The sequence below is a fragment of the Cyanistes caeruleus genome, chromosome 30 (genome assembly GCF_971803275.1).
Source record: "Cyanistes caeruleus chromosome 30, bCyaCae1.hap1.1, whole genome shotgun sequence".
Classification (NCBI taxonomy): Eukaryota; Metazoa; Chordata; class Aves; order Passeriformes; family Paridae; genus Cyanistes; species Cyanistes caeruleus.
In genome coordinates this window covers 1374992-1401218 of record NC_141730.1, presented here as the reverse complement: position 1 = coordinate 1401218, position 26227 = coordinate 1374992, and the positions used below count along the sequence as shown (strand labels likewise).

General features: G+C 59.9%; 3 protein-coding genes across 5 annotated transcripts; 1 reads left to right on the top strand and 2 right to left on the bottom strand.

The window, feature by feature from the left end:
- Window positions 1-87: 87 nt before the first annotated feature.
- On the bottom strand, window positions 88-10691 carry INSRR (insulin receptor related receptor). The gene is made up of 22 exons (XM_086865748.1): window positions 10637-10691; window positions 8482-9033; window positions 6774-7086; window positions 6546-6688; window positions 6256-6400; window positions 5957-6171; window positions 5761-5887; window positions 5395-5633; window positions 5147-5314; window positions 4851-5040; window positions 4686-4727; window positions 4312-4577; window positions 4033-4169; window positions 3628-3793; window positions 2325-2433; window positions 2150-2220; window positions 1489-1718; window positions 1300-1410; window positions 1038-1197; window positions 834-963; window positions 632-766; window positions 88-503 (listed from the first exon to the last, which is right to left on the bottom strand). Exons 1-22 carry the CDS (start codon window positions 10689-10691, stop codon window positions 233-235), a joined length of 3975 nt encoding a protein of 1324 aa, XP_086721874.1. The 3' UTR covers window positions 88-232.
- Window positions 10692-11322: 631 nt separating this feature from the next.
- Window positions 11323-17198, top strand: SH2D2A (SH2 domain containing 2A). Its single transcript, XM_086866218.1, has 10 exons — window positions 11323-11638; window positions 12568-12760; window positions 14039-14190; window positions 14343-14518; window positions 14647-14736; window positions 14825-14996; window positions 15217-15360; window positions 15483-16037; window positions 16471-16606; window positions 17134-17198. The coding sequence occupies exons 2-9, from the start codon at window positions 12652-12654 to the stop codon at window positions 16591-16593; spliced, it is 1521 nt and encodes a 506-aa protein (XP_086722344.1). The 5' UTR covers window positions 11323-11638; window positions 12568-12651; the 3' UTR covers window positions 16594-16606; window positions 17134-17198.
- A 185-nt stretch (window positions 17199-17383) lies between these two features.
- PRCC (proline rich mitotic checkpoint control factor) lies at window positions 17384-24227 on the bottom strand. Of its 3 annotated transcripts, none has more exons than XM_086866239.1 (8): window positions 23695-24197; window positions 23493-23649; window positions 22725-22772; window positions 21742-22320; window positions 20901-20996; window positions 19716-19859; window positions 19334-19399; window positions 17384-18868 (listed from the first exon to the last, which is right to left on the bottom strand). In XM_086866239.1, the coding sequence occupies exons 1-8, from the start codon at window positions 23940-23942 to the stop codon at window positions 18782-18784; spliced, it is 1425 nt and encodes a 474-aa protein (XP_086722365.1). In that variant the 5' UTR covers window positions 23943-24197; the 3' UTR covers window positions 17384-18781. The 3 variants fall into 3 exon arrangements, with proteins under 3 accessions (XP_086722365.1, XP_086722366.1, XP_023797583.2); XM_086866240.1 differs by having other exon boundaries at window positions 23713-24197; XM_023941815.2 differs by having other exon boundaries at window positions 23493-24227.
- Between the last annotated feature and the right edge of the window lie 2000 nt (window positions 24228-26227).

Here is a 26227-nt window from a genome sequence, read left to right as displayed (position 1 = left end):
GACTGGGGTGTTCTCCTCCCAACCAGCAGACCCCCACTCCCTCCCGCCAACTTGGAGCACCCCCAATTAATTTTCAGGGAAAAAGCATCCCATGGAATGTCCTTGTCTTGCTGCCACTCCTTGGCTGGGCCCTTGGAAGCAATAAATAATGCAGGGGGGTCCCAGCAGTGGGAGGTGGCTGGAGAAGGGCGTGAGGTGCAGAGTCCAGCGGGGGTCTGAGGACACCCCAGGGTCAGAGTGAGGCTGTCCCGTTGGGGAGCTGGTCTGGGCTCTGGTCTATGCATGTGGGTAGGGGGGATGTGGGGGGCTCATCCTCCTCGGGGGACGGCTCTGTCTCGGTGTTGGGGGGTTCTCCTGAGCCGTGATGGCCATTCTCGGGGCTGTAGAAGAAGGAGAGGGTGCGGAAGGCAGGCGCCATGTGGTCCTTGATACGCTCCAGGAGCTGGATGAAGGAGGGGCGCTGGCGCGGGTTCTGCTGCCAGCACAGGCACATCAGCTCGTGCCTGCGGAGAGAGGGCACCTGCTGCCTTTGGGGTCTCCAGCCCCCAACAGCCCTCCCAGCACCGCAGGGACCGACATTTCCCCTGCCAGCCTTTCCCACGGCAGGGTAGGGGTGTCCCCCAGCACTCACAGCTTGTCGGGGCAGTTCTCGGGCCGCTCCAGGATGCCGTTGTCCATGACAAAGCGCAGGACCTGCTCGTTGGACATGCCCTGGTAGGGCTGCTCGGCCAGCGTGGCGATCTCCCACAGCACCACCCCAAAGGACCTGCCGGAGCACCGCTGCTCAGCCGGGGGATCCCCAAACCCCCAGCTCCAGCCACCCCAGCACCTACCAGACATCAGACTGCGTGTTGAAGATGCCATCCTTGAGCGCCTCGGGGGACATCCAGCGCACGGGGAGGAGCCCCTTGCCCCCTTTCCGGTAATAATCCGTCTCATAGATATCCCGGGTCATGCCAAAATCTGAAGAGGAGGAGGAAGGTGTGAGCAGCAGGAGACGCAGGGCTGGCACAGCCTTCCCACCGCTGCCCACCCACCTCCAATCTTGACGGTGAAGTCCTCGGACACCATGCAGTTGCGGGCAGCCAGGTCCCGGTGCACAAACTTGTTGGCATTGAGGTAGGCCATGCCGTCGGCAATCTCCCCCGCCATCTGGATCATGTCCTTGAGCGATGGTGGTGGCAGCCCAGGGTTGTTCTGCACCGAGTCAGGGCTGGTGACCACCAGGGCTGGGGCACACCAGGACCCCCCTGGAATGGGGTGGGTGTCCCTTTCCCAGGCACCTGACCAGCCCCTCACCTCGGCTTCAGGCCTGAGTGAGCGCAAGTAGCTCTTCAGGTCCCCACGTGTCATCAGCTCCATGATGACCAAAGCTGGCTGGCCCTGGGACACAACGCCGAGCAGACGGACCTGTGGGGACAAAGAGGGCTGGCATGTGAGTGGCCAGACACCCCCTGTCCCCTCCCTCCCCTTCAGCTGCCCACCTACCACGTGGTGGCACTTGAAGGCTTTCATGACAGAGGCCTCGTTGAGGAACTCGATGCGCTCCCGCATGGTGGCCAACTCGTTGACAGTCTTCAGGGCCACCTTGGTCTCCTCTCCCTCCGTGACCAGCCCCAGCGCCACCCCCTCATACACCATCCCAAAGGAGCCCTGTCCCAGCTCCCGGATCACTGTGATCTTCTCCCGGGACACCTCCCACTCATCCGGCATGTACACTGTGGGGTGAGTGGGGATCACCCCATCCCCAGCACTGTAACTAACCTCGTCTGCATTCCCATCCTCATCTTCATCCCATCCCTTTCTCATCCTCGTCTCCATGTCATCACCATCCTCCTCCCTGTCCCCATCCCCATCTTGATCTTCCTCCCATTCTCATTCCTACCTCCAGTTCATTACCTTCCTCCTCCCTGTCCCCATGCTACTGCCATTCCCATCCCCATCCCCATGCCATCATCATTCTCATCATCTAGATTCCATCACCATCCTCCTTCCTGTCCCCATCCCCATCCCCATCCCCATCCCCATCCCCATCCCCATCCCCATCCCCATCCCCTCCCATCCCCATTCCCTCCAGAGTGATCCAGACAAAGAAAGGGCTTGGTGGCCCTTTGGGTTGGCCCCTGCCTGTCCCCATGTCCCCACGTACTGTCCGAGGCGCTGAAGTACTCGGGGTTGACGGAGGCGTAGAGAGTCCCACTGGGGTACCCGTCATTGTTCCTGCCAGGGGTGGGCACTGCTCGGAGCTGCTCCCAGCCCTTCCCAGCCCTGTTTTGGCCGGACCCTGCCCCAGCCCAGCCCTGGGGGTGCAGGGGGGTCGTTACCTCTTCTTGTTGTAGAAGAAGACAAAGACAGCCAGGCAGGAGATGAGCACCATGAGCACCACAGGGGTGACAGTGAGTAGGACATAGAAGCTGCTGGACTCTTCCTCAGCTGCCAGGAGCAGGTGGCCATGGATCAGGGTCCGGGCACTCATCCCACCTCACATGGGCCAGAGATGGGGAGCCTCCATCTCCCCAGACCAGCAGCACCCTCTGATCCCTGTGTGCCCCTGTCCCAGAGCATCCCTCAATCCTCCAGACCCCCCCAGTCTATCAGCAGACACTTTTGTCCCAGTGTACAGCTCCAGCAGCATCCCCCAGTTCCCCAGCTCCTTGGTCCAGCAGCATCCTTGGATGAAGGATGGGAAGAAGACAGGCCTGGCTGAGCAGAGGTCTTTGTCTGGAACTAAGGGAGAACGGAAATGTTCTGACCTTGGGAAGAGGGGGCGGGAAGTTTGGGAGGATCTGAGGGAGCTCAGGACAAGAATGGGAATTAGAAGGGCCGAAACCCAACTAGAAGAGAATCTGCCATAAGAGACAATAAAGAGTGTTTCTATAAATCATCAGTACCCAAGGGATAGCTGAGAAGAAAGAGAGCTGGACACCACTGAGGGGCCTCAAACCCTGGGGTCAGTTTTGGGCCCCTCATGACAAGAAAGACACTGAGGGGCTGGAATGTGTTCAGAGAAAGGAACAGAGCTGGGGAAGGGTCTGGAGCACCAGGAGAACCTGAAGGAGGTGGGGGGGGGGGGGCTCATCCTGGAGAAAAGGAGGCTCAGAGGGACCTTCTGCCTCTGCACAACTCCCCGACAGGAGGGGTTAGCCAGGAGGGGGTCCCAGGGAACAGGCACAGGACCACAGGAAGTGGCCTCAAGTTGCACCAGGGGAGGTTTAGATTGGATATTGGGGAAAACTGGAAAGCACTGGAGCAGGCTGCCCAGGGCACTGGTGAAGTCTCTTTCCCTGGGGGGACTTGACAGACCTGTGGATGTGGCACTTGGGGACATCAGTTAGCTATAGCCTTGGCAGTGCTGAGAGAACAGTTGGACTTGCTGGTCTTGGAGGCCTTTTCCAGCCCAAATGATTCTGTGATCCTACAGGATCATCCTTCATCCTCAGCTTTCCAGTCCAGCAACAGCTCCCACCTTCACAGCCCAGCCCCACACATCCCATCCCAGCAGCACAGCCCAATTCCCCAGTACCCTGACCCAGCAGAACCCTCTGAGCCCCAGCTCCCCAACCCCACAATGCCGCCCTCCCTGCCCGACAAGGTCCCTGGTGATGTCCCCCTGTCCCCTGCAGGTACCTGGCCCCAGGATGTAAAACTTGACGAGCCCAGTCCATGAGCCGTTGCCAGCCAGGGAGGTGGCCCGGACCTTGGCTGAGTAGTTCCCTGGCTGGAGCAGAGCCAGGTGGACACCCCCATACTTGGAGTAGCGGTGGCGCGAAACGCAGACAACAGTGGTGACCTCCTGTGGGGGGGACAGTGTGGGGCTGGCAAAGGGGCTTCATGCCCCCCAGCCAAGGGTAAGCCTTGGGAGATGTGGGGTGGAATGGGATGGGATCCATGGGATGGGATCCATGGGATGGGGTGGGATGGGATGGCATGGCATGGCATGGGATCCATGGCATGGGATGGGATGGGATACATGGCATGGCTTGCCCTTGTGACCTGCAGGGCTGGGCAGAGGATGCCACAGGGGGTTCTCACCTCACTCTCCCGGCTGTACTTAATCTCATACTTGAGGATGAGCCCGTTGGGGTTCCTGGGCTCTTCCCAGCGCAGCAGGACACTGTTCTTGCCGGCTGGCTCCCACGTGACATTGCCGGGAATGTTGTCAGCTTGCACTGGAGGGGGCACAGAGGGAGTCAGCTCCGGGGGGCATCACCTGGACCCCAACCCGCTGCCAATCCCCCATCTCAACAACATCCCAGCACATCCCAGCACAGGCAGGGTGGGGTTTGTGAAGGGAGGAGGCCGGGGACGCACGCTCAGGCATGGTCCTGGCGAAGACGAAGGTGGCGGCACTGCAGCCCACGGTGTGCGCGGCATGGTTGCAGGCGTGGATGTCGATGCGGTACTCGGTGAAGTGGCGCAGCCGCGACAGCACTGCCCGGTCTCGCACCACCTTGTCCTCGAAGATCTGGAAGTTGGGCTTGGGCTCTCCTTCAGGGCGGCTCGGGGCCAGCGGCTCCACTGAGGAGGCGTTGGCTGGGGATGTGACGGCCACCACGTCCCTGCGCTGCTTTGGGGTCCTGCAGGACATGGGGAGGGGAAGTGGTGGGGAGTCAAGGCCCCAGGATTGTCCCCCAAAATTGATCAGGGGAGGGGAGATCCCCCAGGCTGGTGTGGTCCCAGCTCACCTTTGTGGGTTCTTATTAATGGACGTCACCTTCCAGGGTGGCCTGAGACAGTGGGAAATCAGTTAAAGGCTCTGCCAGGAGCAGCCAACGGACCCCCCACCCCAGCAGACCCACGCACCCAGCTTGAGGGAGCCCCCCAAAGCAGGGACCCCCCCCAGATGGCACCTGGGGATGGTGATGGAATTGTGGAGGAAGTTCTCAAACTTCTTCTGGAAGGACTCGGCTTCACCCTCCATGCGGAGCTGCCCGTCAGTGGGACGGCAGGGGCAGCACCTCTCCTCCGCATCCTGCTCTCCCTCGGGACCATCCCCAAACCCGAAGCGTGTGTCTGCGCTGCTGGTGGGCAGCTTCAGGCCTGTGGGCAGCAACGGGCAGGGCTGGCAGAGTCTGATTTGGTGGCACAATCCCTGTCCCGCTGGTGTCCTTGGCTGCTGTGCTGCCCCTGCCCTGCCTGGCCTCACCTTTGTGGCAGTAGTCGTTGATGTAGAGCTCCATGTCCTCAGCCAGCTGCTGCCACAGCACCAGGTAGTAGATGATGTTGCCGTTGCGTTGTGTGGGCGGCTTCCAACGCACCACGATGTGGGAGGAAGAGTTGGACATGGAGATGACGTCCCGGGGCACCGTCGGGGCTGGGATGACACAGGGGGGTGGTCACTCCTTCCTGGGGGGGTCCACCAGGGGCATCCCCCGCCCCCTGCCAGCCCCTTACCCGCTGGCATGGTGCGGATGTAAACCACCTCGCTCTGCGCCCCGTAGTTGCGTCCTTCCTCGGCCGTGGTGAGGGTGATGGCACGCACGAAGATGGCGTATTGGGTCCAGGGACGGAGGTTGAGCAGCGTCACCCCTGGCTCCTGCTCGCTGCTCAGTGGCAGGTCCACGTCCAGCACGTTCCAGCTCTGAGCCCCACAGGCATCCTGCCCCACATACTCTGACACGTTCTGGAAGGGTCTGTCCCACACCAGGCATCAGGGAGGGTCCCGGGACCCCTGGGTGTCCAGCAGGAACAAAAGACACCACAGGCTAGGATTCCCAAGCCCTCCACAATGGGGGCAAGAGCGTGGCAGGGACCACTTACGACTCCTTGTAGTAGACAATGAAGCTGAGGAGGTCCCGGTACTCTGGGGGCCGGTACCGCTCCCACTTGAGGAAGATGCGATCGGACTCGGTGACATTGGAGATGAAGCGCAGGGTCTGGGTCTTACCTGTGGGGAGGAGGCAGGGCTCAGGCAGAGGGTCACGGCACTGCCGCTTGTCCCCACCCCTGTACTCACAGGACGCCCGGTCCCCGTTGGTGCGGGGGTTGATCTCTGCCTTGTTCTGCCGCCCCTTGGTGCCCGTCACCTCCTCCATGCGATAGATCTCGGCCAGGCACAGCTTGGGATTGAATGCAAAGTACATCTTGCCCACAGGGATGGAGAGGATGTGGTGGCTCCAGTCCCAGAGCTGCTGCAGGTTCTGGTTGTCCAGGACGTACAGGGTGTAATTCCTGGGGGAGGAGATGTGGGTGGAGGCAGCAGGCAAGGACACCTTCAGAGCCACGTGTTCCCCCCCAAACCCACATCATCCTCACCCATCCACCATGGAGTCACCACGGATAAGTTTGAGGTTCTTGAAGAAGGACAAGGAGACGAGAGCGAAGGAGTGTTTGATCTTCAGGAAGCCTGTGATGGTCTCGATGAGCCCCAGGCTGCTCTGCAGCTCTGAGGCCAGGTTATCTGGGAATGACACACTGCATGAGCTCAGGGAGAGGGGCACGTCCCCATTAATTCACTCTACAGGGGAAATGACCTCTTCCTCCACCCCGTGCCCTCTGCAGCATCTCTCCCACCCGGGGCGGGTTTGGCAGGGCCTGGCACTCACAGCCCCGGCGGATGTTGAGGATGAGGTTCCCCTCGATGAGGGTGCAGCCCCCCAGCTCCTGTGCTGCCCGCATCGAATCGATGGTCTTGGTGCCCACCTTGCACTCCTTGGGACACAGCCCCTCGCACTTGTGGCAGAACATACTGCGGGCAGGGCGACAGGGCCGGCACGTCAGTCGGCCAACGTGCCACCCCCGTGCCTGTGCAGGGGCGCTGGGGACACCCCCACCTGCTCTCATTCCTGGTGTATCCCGAGGGACACTCGGAGAGGCACTGTCGCTGGTGGATGACAAACTTGGAGGCGTCACGGGGGTTGTCGGAGACCTTGCGGAGGCTGGCGCAGTACTCGGCAGTGACACAGCGCCAGCCCTCGTACTCGTAGGTGCGGGGCGGGCACGAGGGCAGGCAGTGCCCGTTGAAGTGGAAGTGGCGGCAGGCGACGCAGGCCCGTCTGTCGTGGGGGTGGCCGCAGCCCCCCAGGCACTCGGCGTGGCAGCACTCGCCTGCTGCTGTGCACGCCGAACCCACGCCGCACGGGCACACTGCCAGGGGAGACACGGCACATGGGCACAGAGCCCAGCCTCGGGCAGCACAGCTGGGATTGGGGCAGGGGGACATGGGGGAGAGGAGTGGGAAGGGCTCAGGGGGCTGCTGACATCCTCCAGGGCTGGGGGAGAACAGGATAGAGATGGAGTGATGCGGGGAGGGAGGGATGGATGGTGGGGGTGCAGGGAGGGAGGGACGTGGGGATGGATGTGGGGATTGAGGAATGCAGGGGTGGAGGGAGGGATGGGTGGATGGATAGATGGATGGATGGATGGATGGATGGATGGATGGATGGGTGGTGGGGATGCAGGGAGGGAGGGATGGATGGTAGGGGTGCAGGGAGGGAGGGACATGGGGATGGATATGGGGATTGAGGAATGCAGGGGTGGAGGGAGGGATGGGTGGATGGATGGATGGATGGATGGGTGGTGGGGATGCAGGGAGGGAGGGATGGATGGTGGGGGTGCAGGGAGGGAGGGATACGGGGATGGATATGGGGATTGAGGAATGCAGGGGTGGAGGGAGGGATGGGTGGATGGATGGATGGATGGATGGATGGGTGGTGGGGATGCAGGGAGGGAGGGATGGATGGTGGGGGTGCAGGGAGGGAGGGATATGGGGATGGATGTGGTGATGGAGGAATGCAGGGGTGGAGGGAGGGATGGGTGGTGAGGTGAAGGGAGAAATGTGGTGCAGGGATGGAGGGATGCAGGGGCAGAAGGAGGGATGCTGGGATGTGAGGATCCAAGAGTGGAGGGAGAAAGGGAAGGATACAGGTGCACAGGGAGGTAGGGGTGGATTGACGGAGGAGTGGATGGAGGCATGGCACTGATGAAGGGGTGCACAAAGGGATGGAGAAATGGATGGATGACCATGTGACGAGTGGCTGGCTGGGGAGATGGGTTGATGGGTGGCTGAGTGAACACCTGGATGGGGGAATGAGGGGCTGCATGGAGGAACAGCATGACAGATGGGCGGACAAGATGGGGCTCAGCCCATGTTGAACCCCATCTGCCCAGTGCAGCCATGCCGGGGCCACAGCTGAGGTTGCAGGCCTGATAAGGATCTGTGTTTATAGTACATATTTCATTACCAGGTCTCCTGTTTACAGCAAACGAGCTCAGGAGGGCCCTGTATTTACCTCACCGCTGGGAAAACACAGCAGCCGGGAGCCGGCCTCTCCTCGGAGGATGATACAGCACGGATCTGGTTACCCCACCGTGCTGGGGGTACCGCCAGCAGCAGGGGAGCCACAGCCACACGCTGGGCCTGCCGCTCCCAGTGGCTCCACCAGCCTTCTCCAGTGCGCTCCCAGTTTGACCCACAGTGCAAACCAGCACCATCCCAGAAAATCAGCCGGCACGAGTGGGCCCCGTGCCACCAGCACCCACCTTTCTGGCAGTAGCTGGAGGTCCAGCAGCGATAATCCAGCTGTCCGTTGACGCTGGTCTGCACACACGGCTTCTCCACATCCAGGATGCCCGGGCAGACGTCGGCACACTCTTCAGCCAACTTATTGCCAACGATGTAGGTGCTGTCCCCGGCGTCGGGCAGCAGCAGCCCCCAGTCGATGGTGGAGAGGTGGCAGAGCTCCTGGTTGCGCTCAATGCGCACCGAACCGCGAAGGATGTGACCCAGGCTGTGCAGCCCCACGTCCCGCAGGTGTGGCATCTCAAAGATGACCAAGGCGTAGCTGAAGAAGAGGTTGGTGCCGCGGATGACGGAGAGGTTGGGGAAGAGATCCCGCAGGCTCTCCAGCCCGTAGACACGGAAAAGGAGCAGGTACTCCGTGATCATGAGCAGGCGAGGGAAGCTGAGCCCCCGAAAGTCCTCGGCGCCCGTGGTGAACATCAGGAGGATCTGCAGGTTGCCTTCGATGATGGAGCAGTTCTCCAGCTTCCGGAGCTGGGAGACGTCATTACGGATGTCCATGCTGCCGCAGACTGGGGTGGCGAGAGGGGGACCCCATGGGCAGCAGGGACGGGACAGCTGACCCCCAGCCGCACCCAGGGATCCCCCCGGTGCTGCTGGCGGGGTTTAATATCCTGGTGCTGCCTGTCAAGCACGGCTGGAATTGGTTTGGGCAGCCGGGGAGACGCGAGCGGCTCTGACAGCAGCTGGCGCCCTGCGGCTCTCCGGGGCACGGCGCGTCCCTCAGCAGTGATGCTAACGAGGCCTGGCAGGCTGGGTGCCTGCCCTGCCCCACATCAGCCCCAGAACCACGTCCCAGCCCTGCTGCCCACCCTGGGGGAAGCTGTCTGGGGGTTGCAGATGGCTTTTCCCCTTCCCTGAGCTGTGGGGGCTCACAGACCTCATGGAGTGGGTTACCCAGTGAGTGGCAGCTCCAGCAAGGTCATCCCCATTAACTGCCCCTCAGGCCCAGACAGGTAATGGGGCACGCAAAGCTACCACAAGTGTCCGTGTGGCACAGCCCTGGTCCCGCCTCAGCTGTCCTGGGGCTTTTCCACTCAGAAATGGGTGGCATGAGCCCCAACAGCTCCTGCTTTCTCATCCCAGCAGGGGTGAGAGAGAGCCAGAATAAGCAAAGAGCTCCCCGCTGACAGCATCCCCAGCCACCAGCCAGGTCCAGGTCCTGGAGGGGATTGGGTGTCACCACCCCTTGTCTGTCCACTGCCAGCCTGGGCCAGCAGCTCCTGGCCATGTCCTTGTGACCTCGTGCCCAGTGGCGTTTTTCCCCTCTTGGTGTCACCCATGAACCGTGGGCAAGGTGGCCCCATGGCACTGTGGCTCTGGCAGCTGCCTCTCCCTCGCCGGGAGCCCTGTCCCCTCCCCGTAAGGACAGGAGAGTCCCTCTGTCCTGGCCGTGAGTGCAGCACCGGCCCTGAGGGTTACCGCCCCCGCTGGCACCATCACCTCCCTGGCCTTGCACTGTCGCCCTATAAGGGGAGAGGGTCCCCCGTGTCCCTGGCAGGGCAGGGGTCCCGGGTGGGATCAGGAACAGTGAAGTGTGTCCCTTGGGCACCTCTCGGATGCTTCATCCACTTCCTCCCCTGCTCCCCTCCCCCAGCACAGCCCCGTGGTGACTGGGGAAACTGAGGCACGGGTGGCAGGGAGAGGGGAAGGCAGGACAAATGACAGAGCCTCCTCGTACCCCCAGCTGTTCCCTGTTTTGGCCACGAGACCCAGGACCCACAGCTGCCCCCTCCCCACCATGGCAGCCCCTCCCCAGTGTTTCCCACCCCAGCAGCCGAGCAGGGAGCAGCGCTCCCGAGTCCCGTGACCATTTCCCACCGTCCCGGTGGGGCTGAGGGACCGATACCCCCATCTCTGGCCAAGCCCCCCACTACACTCCCCTCATCCCATCCCAGCGATAGAGGGGGGAGTCCCACGCTCTGCCCCTCCTGCCCAAAACGGGGGGTCTGCAGCACTGGGGGTACTGCCATGGGGGCAAACAGACAGGGAACACCGAAAGAGCTTTGCCTCAGGCTTTGTCCCTTGCAGACCCCCGAGCACAGGCACTAGCAGGCAGCCCCCACCCCAGAACTGCCCCCACCCACTCCCGGCCTCCCCCTGCCCAGCACTTACTTTCGGAGGGAGCCCACACGGGGGGCAGTGGCAGGTGGCCAAGGACCAGCAGCATCACCCCGAGCCTCGGGGCACCCAGTGCCCTCGGCCCCATCCTGGAGAGGGACCCCCAGGGCCCCCTCCCCGTCCCACCTCGGGCTCTGCCGCAGCGTGTCGGGTCCCGCTCGCCGTGTCCGGCCGGTGCCCGGGGAGCGCGGGGATAGCGGGGCCCCCACGGACCCTGCCCGGACCCTTCACTTTTGTTTTCGGCTGCCGCACACAAAATATTTAGCCTGACAACTGTCAGGGCCAGGGCCAGGGCATGTTTGGGAAATAGAGAGGGGGAAAACAGGGCGGCCCCCCCGCGTCGGAGTGGGTGGGAAGGAAGAGCTGCCTCCTGCCTCAGTTTCCCCAGCCAGAGCAGGAGGATCCAAGCTGCTCTGGCAGGGCACGCCCGGAAAGCAGCCGGCAGCCCATGGAGACCCCCAGGAGCAGCACAGAAGGGACAATTTAAGGGTCACTCTGCCCCACAGGGTGAATCTGGGGTGCCAGGAGCCCACGGCTTTGGGGTCCCCACAGAACAGCAGCCCCACAGTGAGGGAGGAAGCTGCGGGCACTCAGCACCTGCCTGGCTGTCACGAGCCGTCCTTAAGGGGAAGGAGAAGCAGGGCAAGAGGATAGAGGAGGAGGAGGAGGTTATTTTTCTCATTAGGACAAAGCAGAGAGGAGGGTCCCAGCCCTCCCAGCCCAGAGCTGTGAGGTCCCAGCCTCAGTCGCGGCATTCCCTGGGAGCCGGGGCAGGATCCGGCCTCAGAGGCTCAGGACAGGAAAAACCCTTTGCGTTCCTCCTCCTTGATAACGCTGATAACACCCCCAGCTGTGAAGAGGAGCCAAGAAAGGCCTTTTAGGAACAGTTCCTGGTGGTTGCAGTCTCAGCTCCTTGAGGAGTGGCCGGGACACGGTGGGATCAGCTGCTGGCAGTCGATGTCCCTGTCACCGGCGTTCCCCCCTCCCGATGTGCCGGTGAGGATTGCAAACAGGAAGCCCGGCTGACACGGCGAGGGGAAACGTGTGAGACTCTGAAGGTTTGGGGGAGGGAAGGGTTTTTTTAGGTGGAGGGAGCCGGGGCTGGCACCGCTCCGCGTGCCGGGGGCTGCGGGGGGACACCGGGCACCGTCACCACCCTGGGGTTTGCCACCTCACGGCACAGCATCCCTGCTCCCGGTGCGATGGATGAGCCGGACCCAGCCCTAATCCTCGTCCTAATTCCCAAGCCGTGAGAGCCCTGGGACACAGCCGGCTTGGCACCGCTCTCGCCGCGGCTCCAGCTGGAGCCTGGCACCGGCCGGGGTGACAGTGACAGTGACAGCGGGCACGTGGCAGCTCGGCTGCTGCTCCCCACAACAGCGCTGGCAGCGCTCGTGTCCCCACAACAGCCCAGGAGTGTCCCTGGCTCTGGCACCCGGAGTTTGAGGAAGGGGAACGGTGCTGGATTACAAACTGGGACTGAACCCTGGCTCACGGCGTGAGCCTGGGCCCACCAAGCCTGATGTCCCCACCGAGCCTGATGTCCCCACCGAGCCTGATGTCCCCATTGAACTCTGATGTCCCCACCGAGCCTGATGTCCCCATTGAACTCTGATGTCCCCATTGAACTCTGATGTCCCCATTGAACTCTGATGTCCCCACCAAGCCTGATGTCCCCATTAAACTCTGATGTCCCCATTGAACTCTGATGTCCCCACCGAGCCTGATGTCCCCATTGAACTCTGATGTCCCCACCGAGCCTGATGTCCCCACCGAGCCTGATGTCCCCACCGAGCTCTGCTCTCCCCACTGAGCCAGATGTCCCCACGCCCAGTGGTGCCAGGTCCTGGGGGGCAGACAGGAGGGACAAAGACACCTTTGCAGGTGCTGGTGGGCAGGTGGCCAGAGTCCTCTCCTCTCCACAGCCTAGCCTGTCCTGAGGCTGCCGCTGTCACCTAGATGTCACCCCGCGGCCACCATGCCACCTTCCTGTGACGTCTCCCCATCACATGAAGGTTCTCACAGCTTTGGTTGCTGCTTCCTGCCCGTCGCAGGCAGCAGAGGCAGAGCACAGGCGCTGCTGCCCCCCCTGCACCTCCTGGCCACAGACACCCCGAGGTAGGAGCGTGGGCTGGGGCTGGGGCTGGGGCTGGGGCTGGGGCTGGGGCTGGGGCTGGGGCTGGGGCTGGGGCTGGGGCTGGGCTGGGGCTGGGGCTGGGGCTGGGGCTGGGGTTGGGGCTGGGGCTGGGGCTGGGGTTGGGTTCTCAGCAAGGCCAAAGAGTGAACCCTGAGCAGGGGCTGCTGGACAGGGCAGCACCAGGCACTGCAGGGATGCTCCCCCTGCCCAAAGGCGGGACAAAGGGCACGAGGATGGAGTGGAGAGAGAGGAATTGCAGTCCCCTGCCCACACCAGCCCCTCCAGACAGACCTTACCCTCTCCAAAGGGGGAAGTGCAGCCCAGAAATGTTGCACAGAGCAAAGCTTTCAGCCCATTTCAAGACTGATGTGACTCGTTCCCACCTCAGGAGTGCAGGGTTTCAGAGGCACATCCTGCCCCACAGAACAAATCCCCGGCCCTGAGCTGCCCCAGTGAGGTCAAGGTGCTGGGATGGAGGAGTGGGGATGAGCCCACCACAGCCCCCCACCCAGCTGGGGATGCATGGCAAGCTCGGGACAGCGGCACTGTGGGCTATGCCTGGGCAGGACCTGACCCAAACTCTCCTCCCCAGCATTCCCTGAGTGGTGTCACTGCAGTTTGGGTGTTTTGTTTCTCCTCCTCACCTTCCCCTGCCTGCTGGGGCACAGGGCCAGGCTGGGCACTGCCGTGGGTTAAAGGTGGAGCTGGGGTGCTTTTCCTGGTGGCTGGATCCCCTTGCTCTCAGACAAGCCTCAACTGACTCCTCTGACTCAGCTTTGCCTCCCAGATCCAACCAGCCCCAGCATCTTCCACCCCCTCAAGCATCTGCTGGGGATTAATGTTGTTTTGCCGGGTGTTGGCAGCTCAGGGTCAAGCTCAAGGTCCCTCAGGAGCTGCTCAGCCTCTCCCTACCCAGGGCTGACCTGACACACCAGGGACTTGAGAGGGGCTGGAGGATTCACATGCTTTCTCCTCAGCTCCTCCCCACCTACATCACTGTCCCCAGGGCTTTCCTCCTCTGGGGTGCCAAGGTCACTGTCCCTTCCCATTCAGCAGGTGCAGGGTGGTCTCCCTGGGGAGGATCAGGGTGACGAGCCTGAGCTTGGGGACCCCAAGGTGAAGGTGATGCTTACCCAGGTTGTTGATGAGAGCAGTGCCTGCGGGGGTGTCTTGGAGCCCCCAGACTCCCCAGTGCTCTGCAGGCAGTGAGGGGCCCTGAAGGAGGCCTCTCTGCCCTGAGCTTTTTCTCCCTGGGACAGGGGACCCCATGGATGACGACCATCCCCTCTTCACCACCTTCAAGGCCTTTGGTGAGGACAACAGGGCCAGAGCTGAGCCAGCACCCAACACACCCCCCGTGCAGCTCCAGAGGGCAGAGCAGTCACTGAGACACCACAACAGACATGGCAGGGTAGGACCTGGGGACACGGGGGTGGAATTGAGCCCAGCTCACCATCCCAGCACCCACAATGCTCTCAGGAGCCGTGTCCTCACGTGCAGGGAGCAGAACATCCTTGGTGCACGTCCTCACCTGAGCTCCCAGTGCTGTCCCCTTCCCTCCAGGTCCCTCCAGGCTTCTGGGCACCTCCAGCAGCTCAGTCCCCGCCTGAGGGGGACCCGTGGCCAGATCGGGTGGCCCTGCGTGCCCGGACGAGGCTGTGGTTTGAGCAGACACAAGCCCAGAGGCTGGGGCCCGAGGGGGAGCTCCCCACCTGGTTCCACGGCTTCATCAGCCGCAGGTAAGCGAGGGGGAGGCCAAGGCGGGGAGCGGGGTCAATATCCCCCCCTTGGGCTCCTAAACAGGGAGCTGCATCCCTGGATCACACGAAGGGGATGAGGTAGAAAGGCTCAGCGTCCCTTCCCACAGGGAGGCAGAGGAGCTGCTGCAGGATCAGCCCCTGGGCTGCTTCCTGGTCCGCTTCAGCGAGAGCACCATCGGCTTCGTCCTCTCCTACAGGTGAGGGACCCAGCCCTGTCCGAGGGAGGGGCCGACGAGCTCGGTCCCCTCCCGGTCACTCTGCCCGTCCCATCCCCTCTGCCGCCAGGGGCAGGGATCGCTGCCGGCACTTTGTCCTGGAGCAGCTGCCGGACGGGCGATACGCGATCCTGGGGGAGCGCAGCGCCCACCCCGAGCTGGCCGAGCTGCTGCGGCACCACGCCACGGTCCCCGTCTCGCCGTACCCCGAGTTCCTCACCGTGCCCCTGCCCTGCGGACGGGTGAGGTCCGGTCCCTGAGAGCCCCTGCAGCCGCTCGGGACCGGGTGATCGCCCCAAACTGGGGAATACAGCCAAGGGAAGCACAAGCACCGCGAAAGCCGGGCTGGGAACCGCAGCCACCCTGGCTACCCGGAGCAAGGAGCCGAGCCGTGACCATCACCCGGCTGGCTCTGCCCTGGGCGCGCAGCCGTCCCGACACCTCCCGGCTCTCTCCCTGCAGAAAGACGAGCCCCGAGGACGGACAGAGCGCCCAGCTGGCAGCGATGCTGCACATTCCCCACTGAGCCAAGCACCAGCAAAGCTCCCCGGGTACAGCCCTGCGTCCCTGGAGTCCCTCAGAGCCGAGGGCGGCTCCGCCAGGGAGGTAATGGGGCAGAGAGAATTCCCGAGGCAGGAGCCGCAGGTCGCCCAAGGGGGGAGCGCAGTCACAGCCACCACGGACCCACTGCCAGTCCTCACCTCCGTCCTGTCCCATCTCTCCCGCAGGCTCCCAGAGCCCCCCCGCCGCTCCCTCCCAAGAGCAGCTCCCGGGGCGCTGCTCGGGGGCCGCGCAGCTCCTCCAGCAGCGCAGCAGCGCCCGAGGCTCCCTATGCCCAGGTGCGTAAAGAAGCCCCGAGCCCCGAGCCCCTCGAGGCCAAGTACCAGCAGCTCATGCGTTTCCACGTCTATGCCGAGCCCCGCGAGGACATCGCCCCCAGCACCCCCACCCGCTGCGAGCCCGAGGGGCCCATCCCCGAGGAGCCCATCCCCGAGGAGCCCATCCCCGAGGGGCCCATCCCCGAGGAGCCCATCCCCGAGGAGCCCATCCCCTTCTATGCCATGGCCCGGGGCTGGAGCCCCCGTGCCAGCCCCAGCGAGAACATCTACTCTGAGGTGGCGCTGGCCCGGCAGGATGTGCCTGCTCGGCTCCCCATGGCACTCCAAAACACCTTCTCCACTCTGCCCTCCAAACCCCGGCCCCACCGCCGGCTCTTCCGCAGCATTTCCAGCCAGGACAGCAAGAGGAGGCAGCTGTCGGTGGCTCCCAGCACAGGCACACAGGTGGGTCTCCAAGGCAGGCCATTGCTCTAGAGCTCAGCCCCAACACGAGGGAGGACTCCTGGAGCCTGAGGAGTCAGAGTTTGCTCCACACCAGGAGCACAGGGAGAAGCTTGGAAACCTGGAATGGTTCAGGTTGGAAAGACCCATTCCATTCCATGCCCTGCCATGGGCAGGGACACCTTCCGTGATCCCAGGTTGCTCCAAGCCCTGTCCAACCTGGCCTGGAACACTTCCAGGGATGGGGCAACCACAGCTTCTCTGGGCACCCTGTGCCAGGGCCTGCCCACCCTCACAGACAAGAATTCCTGCCCCATATCACATCTAACCCAGCCCAGTGGCAGTGGGAAGCCATTCCCCCTTGTCCCATCACTCCAGACCAACTTTGTTCTACTTCCTGGCTCTCAAATCCACCCTCTCCCTGAGAATTCCCTAGGTCATTCTGAACCCTGAGCTGGAGTTGGATGATGCCGTGTACAGCCAGAGCAGCCACAGGGAGCAGCAAACCACGGCCACGGCTGAGAACGTGTACGAGCAGCTGCCTGGGGACTGCCCCTAAGCCACCTGCACAGGTGGGCTCAGGACATCACCTGGCTCCCAGGCAGGAGCAACCTCCATCGCACCACTCGAAGCCCCTGGCCCTGGGAGGAGAGGTCCAGAGCTGCTGTTGGCCCCAGCCAGCGATGCCAATCTGCTCCATGGGGAGCCTCTTCTCTTCCAGATTCCCAACCCTGTTGGACAATGCAGGCAGGGGAGCAGGATTACCTTAGCCATGAACACATTCCAAGAGACTTCTGTTAATAAAATAAGGGGAAAAAGGCTGTTACAGGAAAATCAGGCATGAGTTTGGCACAGTTGGCGCATCCAGTTGGAAATTAAATTGGCCAGGAACTGGGGTGATGCTGCAGCCAGGGCCAAGCTGAAGCTCCCCAGCCTGGAGCCAACACTCCAAGCCCTGCTGGAGCTCAACAGGAGCAGGGAGCCAGGACAGCCAAAGCCCCTGCTTGGAGGGAAAAGCAGAGCTGGGGCATTGTAGCTGTTTTATCTCTGGGAAAATTCACTTCTGACTTTTCACAAACCTGAATTTTGTTTCTCTTAGAAGGCTGAAAGTGGAACACGAGCTCTTGGAATTCCCCCTTGATGCTAAACCTGAGCTAAAGCAAACAAGAAACGGAATGGGGAACCTGGAACTTCCAGCCCCCACACTGCAAACTCCCCAGGCCAAGAGGGTACCTGGATGAGGATCTGAGCCCCTTGTGATGGAAACAGGGCTGGGTGGGTTCATTTAGAAGTATATTCCTTTACCAAATCTCTTCTGGGAGGATTTCACTGTACATACAAGATATGAATAAATTACTCAACAGTAACTTTATTCTGATCATTCAAATACTCAAAACAGGCTCTGCAAAGTACTAAACATACAGGGAGCTAAACTAAAAATGAGATTAGTTTAAAATGTTCTAAGAAAAGACTTCAGTCATGGGGGTTTGCCTGTTTTTAAGAGGTACCATGGGAGAAAAAACACCTCTTGGGAGTTCTTCTTACTGGAATAACAAATATTGGCCATTTGAGCTGTGGTTACAACAAATAAAACCCGGAGTGGTGGGAATATAAGTTAAATAACCAGGCCAGCGCTCTGCTCCCTTCGGCATCACACGCTTTGGTGAACAACAAAGTGATGCCACAGAGATTTGGATCCATGGATTGTGCCAGCAGAGCTGCACAGGATTTGCAGTCGCATCACCTTGACAGAATTCCTTAAATAAAAAAAAAAGGTTTAATTTGAAGAAGTTAGGACTGGGCAGTCTCCTCTTCCCAGCCAGGAGGGCAAGGTCAACACTTAATTGAAATAGAATTGATACAAACAAGCTGGAAAAAAAAAAGTACAGTTGGCAGCTCTCCTCTGTGTCTGCCGAGGAAACTGCAGAGCTCACTCCCAGCCAGCCACATGAGGGACACTGGGATACTCAGTTTGATGAGCCTGAGACCAGCCTGGGGCAGGACAGCAGGCCTCAGGCTGGGGGAGAAGGAAAGAGGGGGGAAAAGGAAGGACAATATACATGCAGACATGGCTCAGGGTATTCCAAAGGCCTGAGTGTGCCAGGCAGGAGAGCCTCTGCTCCAGGTGTGGCGCTTCCCCTGGCACAGGCTCTGACCTGCACAGGGGTGTCCCCTCAGCACAGCTCAGGCTGTGGAGCCCAGAGCAAAAATACCAACTTAAACCCCAGGATATCAAAATCATCAGCATGAGAGGAGTGCTGGAGGAGCCTGGACACAAGGAAACTGCTGTGAGGACAAAATAAAAATTCCAAAGCCAGGCTTGCTCTTGGAACTCACCGTGTTTTAGAAAGGAAAATGACATTCTCAATGCACAGCAAGTCCAAGAGAGGAGCAAAGTGGGAATTGGGAGTTTATTGAGCCTCTGCTGAAGGGTCTGGCGTCAGGAGGCACAGCCTGTTCCCTCAGGACAGGAGCCTCACACCCAGCACGTTCCCTGCCGTACCTTGGGACCGTCCTCGGCCGATCGGAACCTTCCACGCTATCGTTTACAAAGAGGAAGGGGAAGGATTACAGGTGGAGTTTCGGGACCAGCTTGCAATGACCCCTCTTCCTGTCAGGCCAGGGAGTGCAGAGTCCTTCCTCCCACGAGCAGCCCCGTCCTGGGGCCTGGCTGATCTCCCAGAGGCCGGGACACACCAGACACAGCAGGTCACCCGGGATGCCAGCCAAAAAGCGGGACAGATGTGTCAGAATCCGTATTTGGCTTGGGTCTGCCGTCTGCTGAGCTTGTTTTCAGACCATGTGTTTTTCAGTTCCAGTTCTCTCTCCTTGGCCTGCAGAGATGGAGAGGATGCTGTTACCCTCTGTTTCAGTGACTCAGCAGCATTCCGGCCTCCTCCGGCCCCGCTCATGTGGATTATGGAGCCCTTCAGCCAGAAGCCTCGTTACAGGAGTTAGCACAATCATCCTGACAGAGGCCTGGATTAATTGGGATGCACAGGCATTTCATTCATGCTGAAAAGCAGCTTCTCGTGGGGACGGGCTCAGCAACTGCCTGCCAACCCTGGGGCGGAATCCAGGACAGGATCCCAGGGCCTCAGAACACGCAGGAAGGGCAAAGCAAAGCTGAAAGCTTGGGACTGGGACCCCCTCAGGGCCAGGACTCAGGGGGTTCTTGGGGACAGCCCCTGGTCCCCTGCTGCTGGAGGAGCAGCTCCACCACCCCAGCCTTGCGTTGCCAAGACCAAACCTGGGAATTCTGTCTGGATCAGCTCATACACCACGGGGAGGCCACTCACCTGATGGATCAGGTACGTGATCTGGTGTTTTCTCCTTTGCTGCCCTGTGGGCTGATCTCCTTTTTTCTGGAAAACAGAAAGAGGTGAAGTGTTCAGCCCAGAGAAGTGCTTCCCTGGACAGCAAACCAAGACAAGGGCCTGCACACAGCCATCCCAAGCAGCATTTGTTCTCCATTAAAGTGAAGATTCCTTTGGCTGAAGCACTTCCTGGCTGGCCCTCCCCACCCACATGCCATGTTCTGAGCAACTCTACTGGCCTCCCACATGTCATTATTTACCAGGTCTCTGTTCCCCTCCCTGGACACAGCTCCAGCTGATTTGGGCACTGATTTGGGCTGATTTGGGCAGAGGCTCCAACCACAGCCCTCACCCTCCACCCCACCTTGCTGAATGACTTCATGGTCTTCTCCTCTGTCAAGGATTTGGTCAGCCACTGCTGGGCCCCGCTCAGCTGGTCGTCACCTTTGATGTCCACAAAGTTGATCTCTTCCCTCCCACGATTCCGCTTGCCTTGCAGACGCTTGAACTGAAAGATGAACACAAGAGCTGGAATTACACCCAACACTGACCTGATACAAAGCACAGCAACAGTTTTCCAGCCCAGGTTTTGATCTTTTGGAGAATTTTAGCTTGCTGTATATCAGAGTATCTAAAACTACTTGGCATGAAGGTTATCATCTCACTTTCTTATGCAGAAAACAGCATTTACTCCTGCTTCCAGGCTTGCTCAGGAGACCCTTGGAGTCCTGAGTTTTTCATTTTAAGAACCACAGAAGAGCCTTAAGTTTTGCTGCCAACACATTCTGTACCAGCCACAGTGTGGCCACAGGACAAGGGCAGTGCCCATCCCCTGTGCTGGCACTGCTGAAGCACCTCCAACCCTGGGGTCAATTTGGGCCCCTCATGCCAACAAAGAGATTGAGGAGCTGGAGCGTGTCCAGAGAAGCAAACGAAGGTGGGGAAGGGGCTGGAGCACCAGGGGAGGCTAAGGGGGCTCAGCCTGGAGAAAAGGAGGCTCAGGGGAGACCTTGTGGTTCAGCACAACTCCCTGACTGAAGGGGGCACCCGGGGGAGTTTGGGCTCTGCTCCCAGGGACAGAGGAAAGGGAACAGCCTCAAATTGTGCCAGGGGAGGATTAGGTTGGATATAGGGAAAAATCCTACACCCAGAGGGTGCCCACAAGCTGCCCAAGGCAGTGGTGAAGTCCCCACCCCCAGAAGGATTTAGAAGTCATGTGGATGTGGCACTTGGAGACGTGGTTTAGTAGTGGCCTTGGCAGTGCTGAAGAATGGTTGCACCTGATGGTCTTGGAGGCCTTTTCCAACCTCAACAGTTCTATCCTGTATTTATCAGGCCTGCAGACCCAGCTGGAGCAGGAGCCCAGCAGACTGTGGGAAGGACTCCACACGTGTCCACAACACAGCTCGAGGCCCCCCAGGAGAAACCACCCAGCCCAAGCCACTGGAAACACAGGCTGTGCTGGGGGGCAGGACCCTGGCTGCAGCTCCTGTGTTCTGGCAGAGCTCAAAACCAAATTCCACAGGGGGACAGACAATGAAGTGCCAACCGCTTCGTCATCGATGAACGATGAGTCGGTGCTCGTCTCCTGCGGCGGGGCCTGGGCTGGTTCCACCTCTGGGTAGTACCCACTGCTGTAGTAATCCTGGCAGGGAAAGGGAAAGCAGATTGTCATGAGAGCAATCCTGGAGTGGCACCAAGCCATGGACTGCCCTGTGGGCTGATTCTGTCAGAGGAATGACCAGCAAATGATCTGAGGGACTTTTCACAACGGGTGGAGTGACAGGACAAGGGGCAATGGAACTCACTGCTGGAGGGCAGGGTTAAATAGGATATTGGGAAGGAGTTCTTCCCTGTGAGGGCAATGAGGCCCTGGCACAGGGTGCCCAGAGAAGCTGTGGTCACCCTATACCTTTAAGTGCTCAATACCAGGCTGGACAGGGCTTGGAGCAACCATGGATAGTGTAAAGTGTCCCTGTCCACGGCAGTGGCTGGGACTGGATGGGCTTTAAGGTCCCTTCCAACCCAAACCAGTCCAGGATTCTATGAATTATTAGAAACATCCTGGGCTCAGACACCAGCTCCAGTGAGCCCTTACACTGCATCCTCACACCCAGGGCATTTTCACAGGAGTGCAGCTGTCAAACATCTGTTCAGTGAAGAACATCTGGAGCTCTCACACCATAGGAATCTCCTTGTGCCCAGTGCTGGATCCAGCTCAGGCTGGATTCCCTGCCCCGTGTCCCAGGTATCTCACACAGGCTGGATTCCCTGCCCTGTGTCCCAGGCAGCTCACATGGGCTGGATTCCCAGGAGCAGCCAGTAACCTGAGTCACTCACTCAAGTACCTGTCCAGAGCCCCTCACTTCACCTCTGACCAGTGAACCCACCTGGTAGTAGCCCCCAGGCTCGCCGTAGGCAGGGGGGAACTGGCCATAGGAGTGGCTGCCATAGTCCTCGCCAGGTTTGGGTGCCCAGCTGTGCTGAACTCCGCTGGAGCCCGCACCCGTCTTGAACTCCAGAGGGGCGTTAGCAGCCGCGTCCTGGAACTGGGGCTCCGGCTCTGTCCCGGGCGGAGGGTCCTCTGACCCCCCCGTGCCGGGGTACAGGTAGGGCTCGGTGCCCGCGGCACTGGGCTCGCTCCTGTCGGACAAGGAGAAGTAGTTCTCTGGCTGCACCTCCTCGTCGCTGTCCTCCTCCTCCTGGGTGATCTGTTTGGTTACCTGCAGTGCTGCGCTCTTGGCCGCGGCTTTGATCGCCGATGGGGACGGAGTTGTGGGCACGGCCGGCTTGGGCACGGGTTTGGCTTTGGAGGAAGAGCTTGGGGTCTTGGCAGGCTTGGAGTCGGAGGCGTTTTCTCCTGCTTTCCTGGAGAACGCGTAGGGCAGGAGTATCCGATTGGTCTCTTTCACTGTCATGTTTTTGGGCTGAGGAAGCAAAGCGGACAAGCCGGAGCCCTCGCTGCGTCCCTGGTGACATCCATGCAGGACAAATGTACCACAGAAAGAAAAGACTGAGGTTATTCGCTTTTCCTGACTTCCTGCCAATTATCCCCCCCAATTCTAACACTTCTTGTGGGCTTCCTGCTGCTTGGCCACTCTGAATATGCTGCACAAGGGGGATTTTGAAGGGAAATGTGGTACTTGCAAATATCTGCCCAATTCTCAAATTAATTAATGCCTCTTTTGCCAAGATTTAAATTGGTGAAATTGCCCAAAAGAAAAGGACTTGAAAACCCATGAGATTTCAGGAATTTCCCTAAAGCCACGAGGTGATCAGAGTGGATAATTTACACAAGTGGAAGCCCAAGACTGGTCACAATCAAACGCTTTTTTCCATGACAATTGTTTAACCAAGTGCCCTTGTTATTTACCTGAAGAGTATTTTTCTTCTTTGCTGGTTCATCTTCCTCTGAATCTGACTGAGAGAGAAAAGCAGAGCTCAGCACAACCTGAGATGCTAAACTAAAAAAGTTATGTTAATAAACCCCAGGAAAATAAACCCAAAGGGAGGGAAGAACTGCAGGTGCACAGCAGCAGATCAGGGCTTTCCTTCAGAGGGACAGACAACAACAGCTACTGAAGGGGAAGCACAAACCACACAGAGGGTGTAAAGCTCACTGCAGGGATACAAAGAATTGTTCCCAATAATGCTGAAATTGCTAAATATCCAGTTAAAATTTGAGTGGAAAGCCTGGTTGGCATCATTAAAGGTCCTAAGTATCTTTAACATTTCATGGCTCCTCAGAGAACTTGGAAGAGACAACTGGGATGGAGGGCTTGTGCCAGTTTACTGCCAAATAAGCAATAAACTGACTGAAAAATCTATCACCTGCACAACAAACAAAAAACTTTTTTGAGCTACAATGCCTTGCAGCTCCACATCATCAACTCATTAACTCCAGGAATAAAGAAGGGTGCAGATAATCTGGGTTTGGCTGCATTATGATTATAAATAAGGTTTCTATATCAGTTTAACTCTGCAAAGCGCTTTAGGATTAGGGCAGGCAGCCAGGACAAATCTCCCCGTGGATGACACAACAATAGATCCCGGTACCTCGGTGTGAGAGAGCGAGGGAAGAGACCCGCGGGGGGAGTTTTCACTCGAAAGGGCTCGAGCCGGGGGTTTGTTCCATACTCACATCCCCCTTGTGCAGCTCGGGCGCCGCGATCCGCACCGGCTCCGTCCTCTTCTTTGGCTTGGGGAGGCCCAAACCCGCCCCGGGGGAGGCAGCGGGGGGCGGGCTGAGGGGGGAGGCGGCGGTGGCGGCGTTCCTGGGGGGCGGCAGGAGGAGCCCCCTCGGCCGGGGGGACTCCGCGGCCCCGTCCCCGCTGGCGGCCGGCTCGGGGGGGCTCTCGGGCCCGGCCTGGCCCGGCGGGGCGCTGCCGAAGCCGCTCACAGTGGGCGGGGGGCCCATGAGGAACGACGGGGGCACCGCAGGGGCTCTGGGCGGGGGCAGCGCGGCGAAAAGCCCCCGGGACGAGGGCTGCTCGGCTGCGGCCGGGGGAGAGTCGGCGGCTTCCTCCTCCTCGCCCGCAGGCTCCTCCGCATCACTGTCCTCCTCGCTGCTGGCGTAGGCCACGAGGGACATGGCCCAGGGGAGGGCGGCCCTTCGCGGGCAGCAGTCGCTACGCGAGGCCGGGGATCCACCCTCCGCGCTAGGCCGCACCGCCGCCGCACCTTCAGCGCCCGCAGCGGGGAGGAAGGGGCGGGCGGGGCGAGGCTACGCCGCCATGGCGGCCCCTCCCCGTGCGGCGGCGGGGCCGCGGAGCGAGGCAAAGCGACGGCAGCGGCTCCGCGCTCCCGGTAATGGCTGCCGGCAGCGCCCTGCTGCCCGCGCTGTAGCGACGCCGGACTACAACTCCCGGCGTACCCCGCGAGCAACGCTGTGCCCGCCTCCCTCTGTGCCCCGCCGCGAAGCACCACGGGAAATGTAGTCTGTGGTGCCACGCGGCGGGAGCCACGGGTGGGACCGGGACAAGGCCCGGGCACCGGCGGGATGCGGGAAGGCCTCTGGGGACGGAGTGGGACGGGGACGGGGACAAGGTTAAGGATGAAGACGAGAACGAGGAGGCGGGAGGGTCCGACCCACCCCCGCCAGGCCAGTGGATTCATTGCCAAACCGAGCCCTGAGCTGGGACTGCAGCTCCCGGTGTGTCCCCGGTGCAGCGGCACTGCGGGACACGGGCCGGGGGTCAGGGGAGCTCTCCCTGCCTTCCATCCTTTCATCCGGGGGCACGATCGGTGCTTCCAGCCCCAGCAGAAGCTGCTGGAGTGGGATGCAGGAGGCCTGGCCAGGAGCTGGTTTATCCCTCCGGGGCTTTGCTGATTTTCGGTTTGACGCCTTTGACCTCCTTCTTGCTTGTTCTGGCCTTAATAAGCAGAGAGCTGGGCTCGAATTTGGGTCCCCAACACCAAGGGAAGCGATTTGCAGAGCTGCTCTGAAGTACCAGCACAAGTAATTAAAGCAAAATGGAGATAAATGAGGAGCGTATCCTGAACCCTCTGTCATTTGGAACGGTGTGAAATCCAGCCAACATGCCCTGTCCCACCCCTCCTGGCCTGTTCTGGAGAGCTGAGGAGTGTTAAAAATACAGTATTAAAAATAGGCATTGAGGCCTTGGGGAGCGGGAGGGACAGGCACGGGAGGATTCCAGGAGCTGGGACACACAAGTTACGTTTTCCCCCACTCCTTACACGGCTGTGACCTGTGAGGGCAAAGCCAAGCAATCCCACAAGGACACTGAGGAGGACGGGGAGGAGAAGGAAGGTGTCCCTGTGGCCAGGGGACCAGCACGGCTCACAGAAAGTCCCATCTGTAGCAGCCTCTCTTCAGGAACCCCTTTCCCTGAGAATCTGGGTTCCATATCCAGCAGTAACATCAAGACTTTGTTGTGACACACAAATCACACTGGAAGAGTGAACTCCCATCACAACCCAAAGGCCTTTCCTTTCACATCTCCACCAATCCACTCCACAAATCCAAAGGAAACCAAAATGGAGATTTTTTTTGTGGCTGTCACTTCCCCATTGAAACAACCTTTGTGCTTATAGTTTGGGCTGGAATTGACCATGAAAATCATCCTGGGGATTGGTTGGGAATCTTCCTGGCAGATTTTTTCCACTCCTTCCTAAGTGTCCAGGCTTGTAAATTTTTTGGATTTAGGAAAGGGAAATGGGTGATTCCCTTAGAAGCACAGAGTGGTTCAACCACCCCAAGCTGTAATATGAGGCAGCCCTCATCCTCTGCCGAGGAAAATCAACAAGGACCCTGGCAGGGAGAGGAGAGACACAGCTTAAACAAGGTCTGGCTCCTGCTGTGGAGAAAGAGGGAGGAATCCTTGTTTCCCTCAGCATTTGTCCATTTTTCCATTGCAGGTGGAGATTCCTTGAGACTGGTCTCACCCTCAGGCAGTAGGATCCTGCTGTCAGCTGTGACCCTGTGGATTATTTATTTGCATTACTTTGAAGCTTGTTAGGAGAAATTAAGCCAAGGAAAGCACACGGGGATGGAAAAAAAAAGAGCCCAGCCCAGGAACCCTGACTGCCAGGTCAGGGTGGAGGTTCTAGTCTTGTAAACGATTTAATCTGTATTTAATTTAATCCCAGGTGTTTGGTTGGGCCCAACAGGGACAGCAGCACCCAGCTTCGGTCTGAAGTGGAGACCAAGGTGACAATTTATTTACTGCCCTGGTGACTTTGTCACCCTGTAACCCCACACTGAGGCTGCCTAGGGCCCAAACCTCCTCCCCAGGCATCCAGAGATTTCCCGTGTGTCCTGAGCAATCCCAGGCTCTGCAGGACAGAGGGGAACTCTGGGGGGGTTCTAAGGAAAAACTTCTTTTTCTGTTGAGATGAATGGGGCAGTTCAGCCAA

Excerpts from the sequence above, each read along its gene's own strand:
- PRCC (XM_023941815.2), bottom strand. The coding sequence starts at position 23,942 with ATGTCCCTCGTGGCCTACGCCAGCAGCGAGGAGGACAGTGATGCGGAG. Across the intron at positions 22,773-23,492 it reads CCGAGCTGCACAAGGGGGAT|TCAGATTCAGAGGAAGATGA; the intron begins GTGAGTATGGAA and ends TTTCTCTCTCAG. Across the intron at positions 22,321-22,724 it reads AGAAGAAAAATACTCTTCAG|GGACGCAGCGAGGGCTCCGG; the intron begins GTAAATAACAAG and ends GGATGTCACCAG.
- SH2D2A (XM_086866218.1), top strand. The coding sequence starts at position 12,652 with ATGAAGGTTCTCACAGCTTTGGTTGCTGCTTCCTGCCCGTCGCAGGCA. Across the intron at positions 14,519-14,646 it reads CACGGCTTCATCAGCCGCAG|GGAGGCAGAGGAGCTGCTGC; the intron begins GTAAGCGAGGGG and ends CCCTTCCCACAG. Across the intron at positions 14,997-15,216 it reads TGCCCCTGCCCTGCGGACGG|AAAGACGAGCCCCGAGGACG; the intron begins GTGAGGTCCGGT and ends CTCTCCCTGCAG.
- INSRR (XM_086865748.1), bottom strand. The coding sequence starts at position 10,691 with ATGCTGCTGGTCCTTGGCCACCTGCCACTGCCCCCCGTGTGGGCTCCC. Across the intron at positions 6,689-6,773 it reads TACACCAGGAATGAGAGCAG|TATGTTCTGCCACAAGTGCG; the intron begins GTGGGGGTGTCC and ends CCCTGCCCGCAG. Across the intron at positions 5,315-5,394 it reads CATCCGCACCATGCCAGCGG|CCCCGACGGTGCCCCGGGAC; the intron begins GTAAGGGGCTGG and ends GTGTCATCCCAG.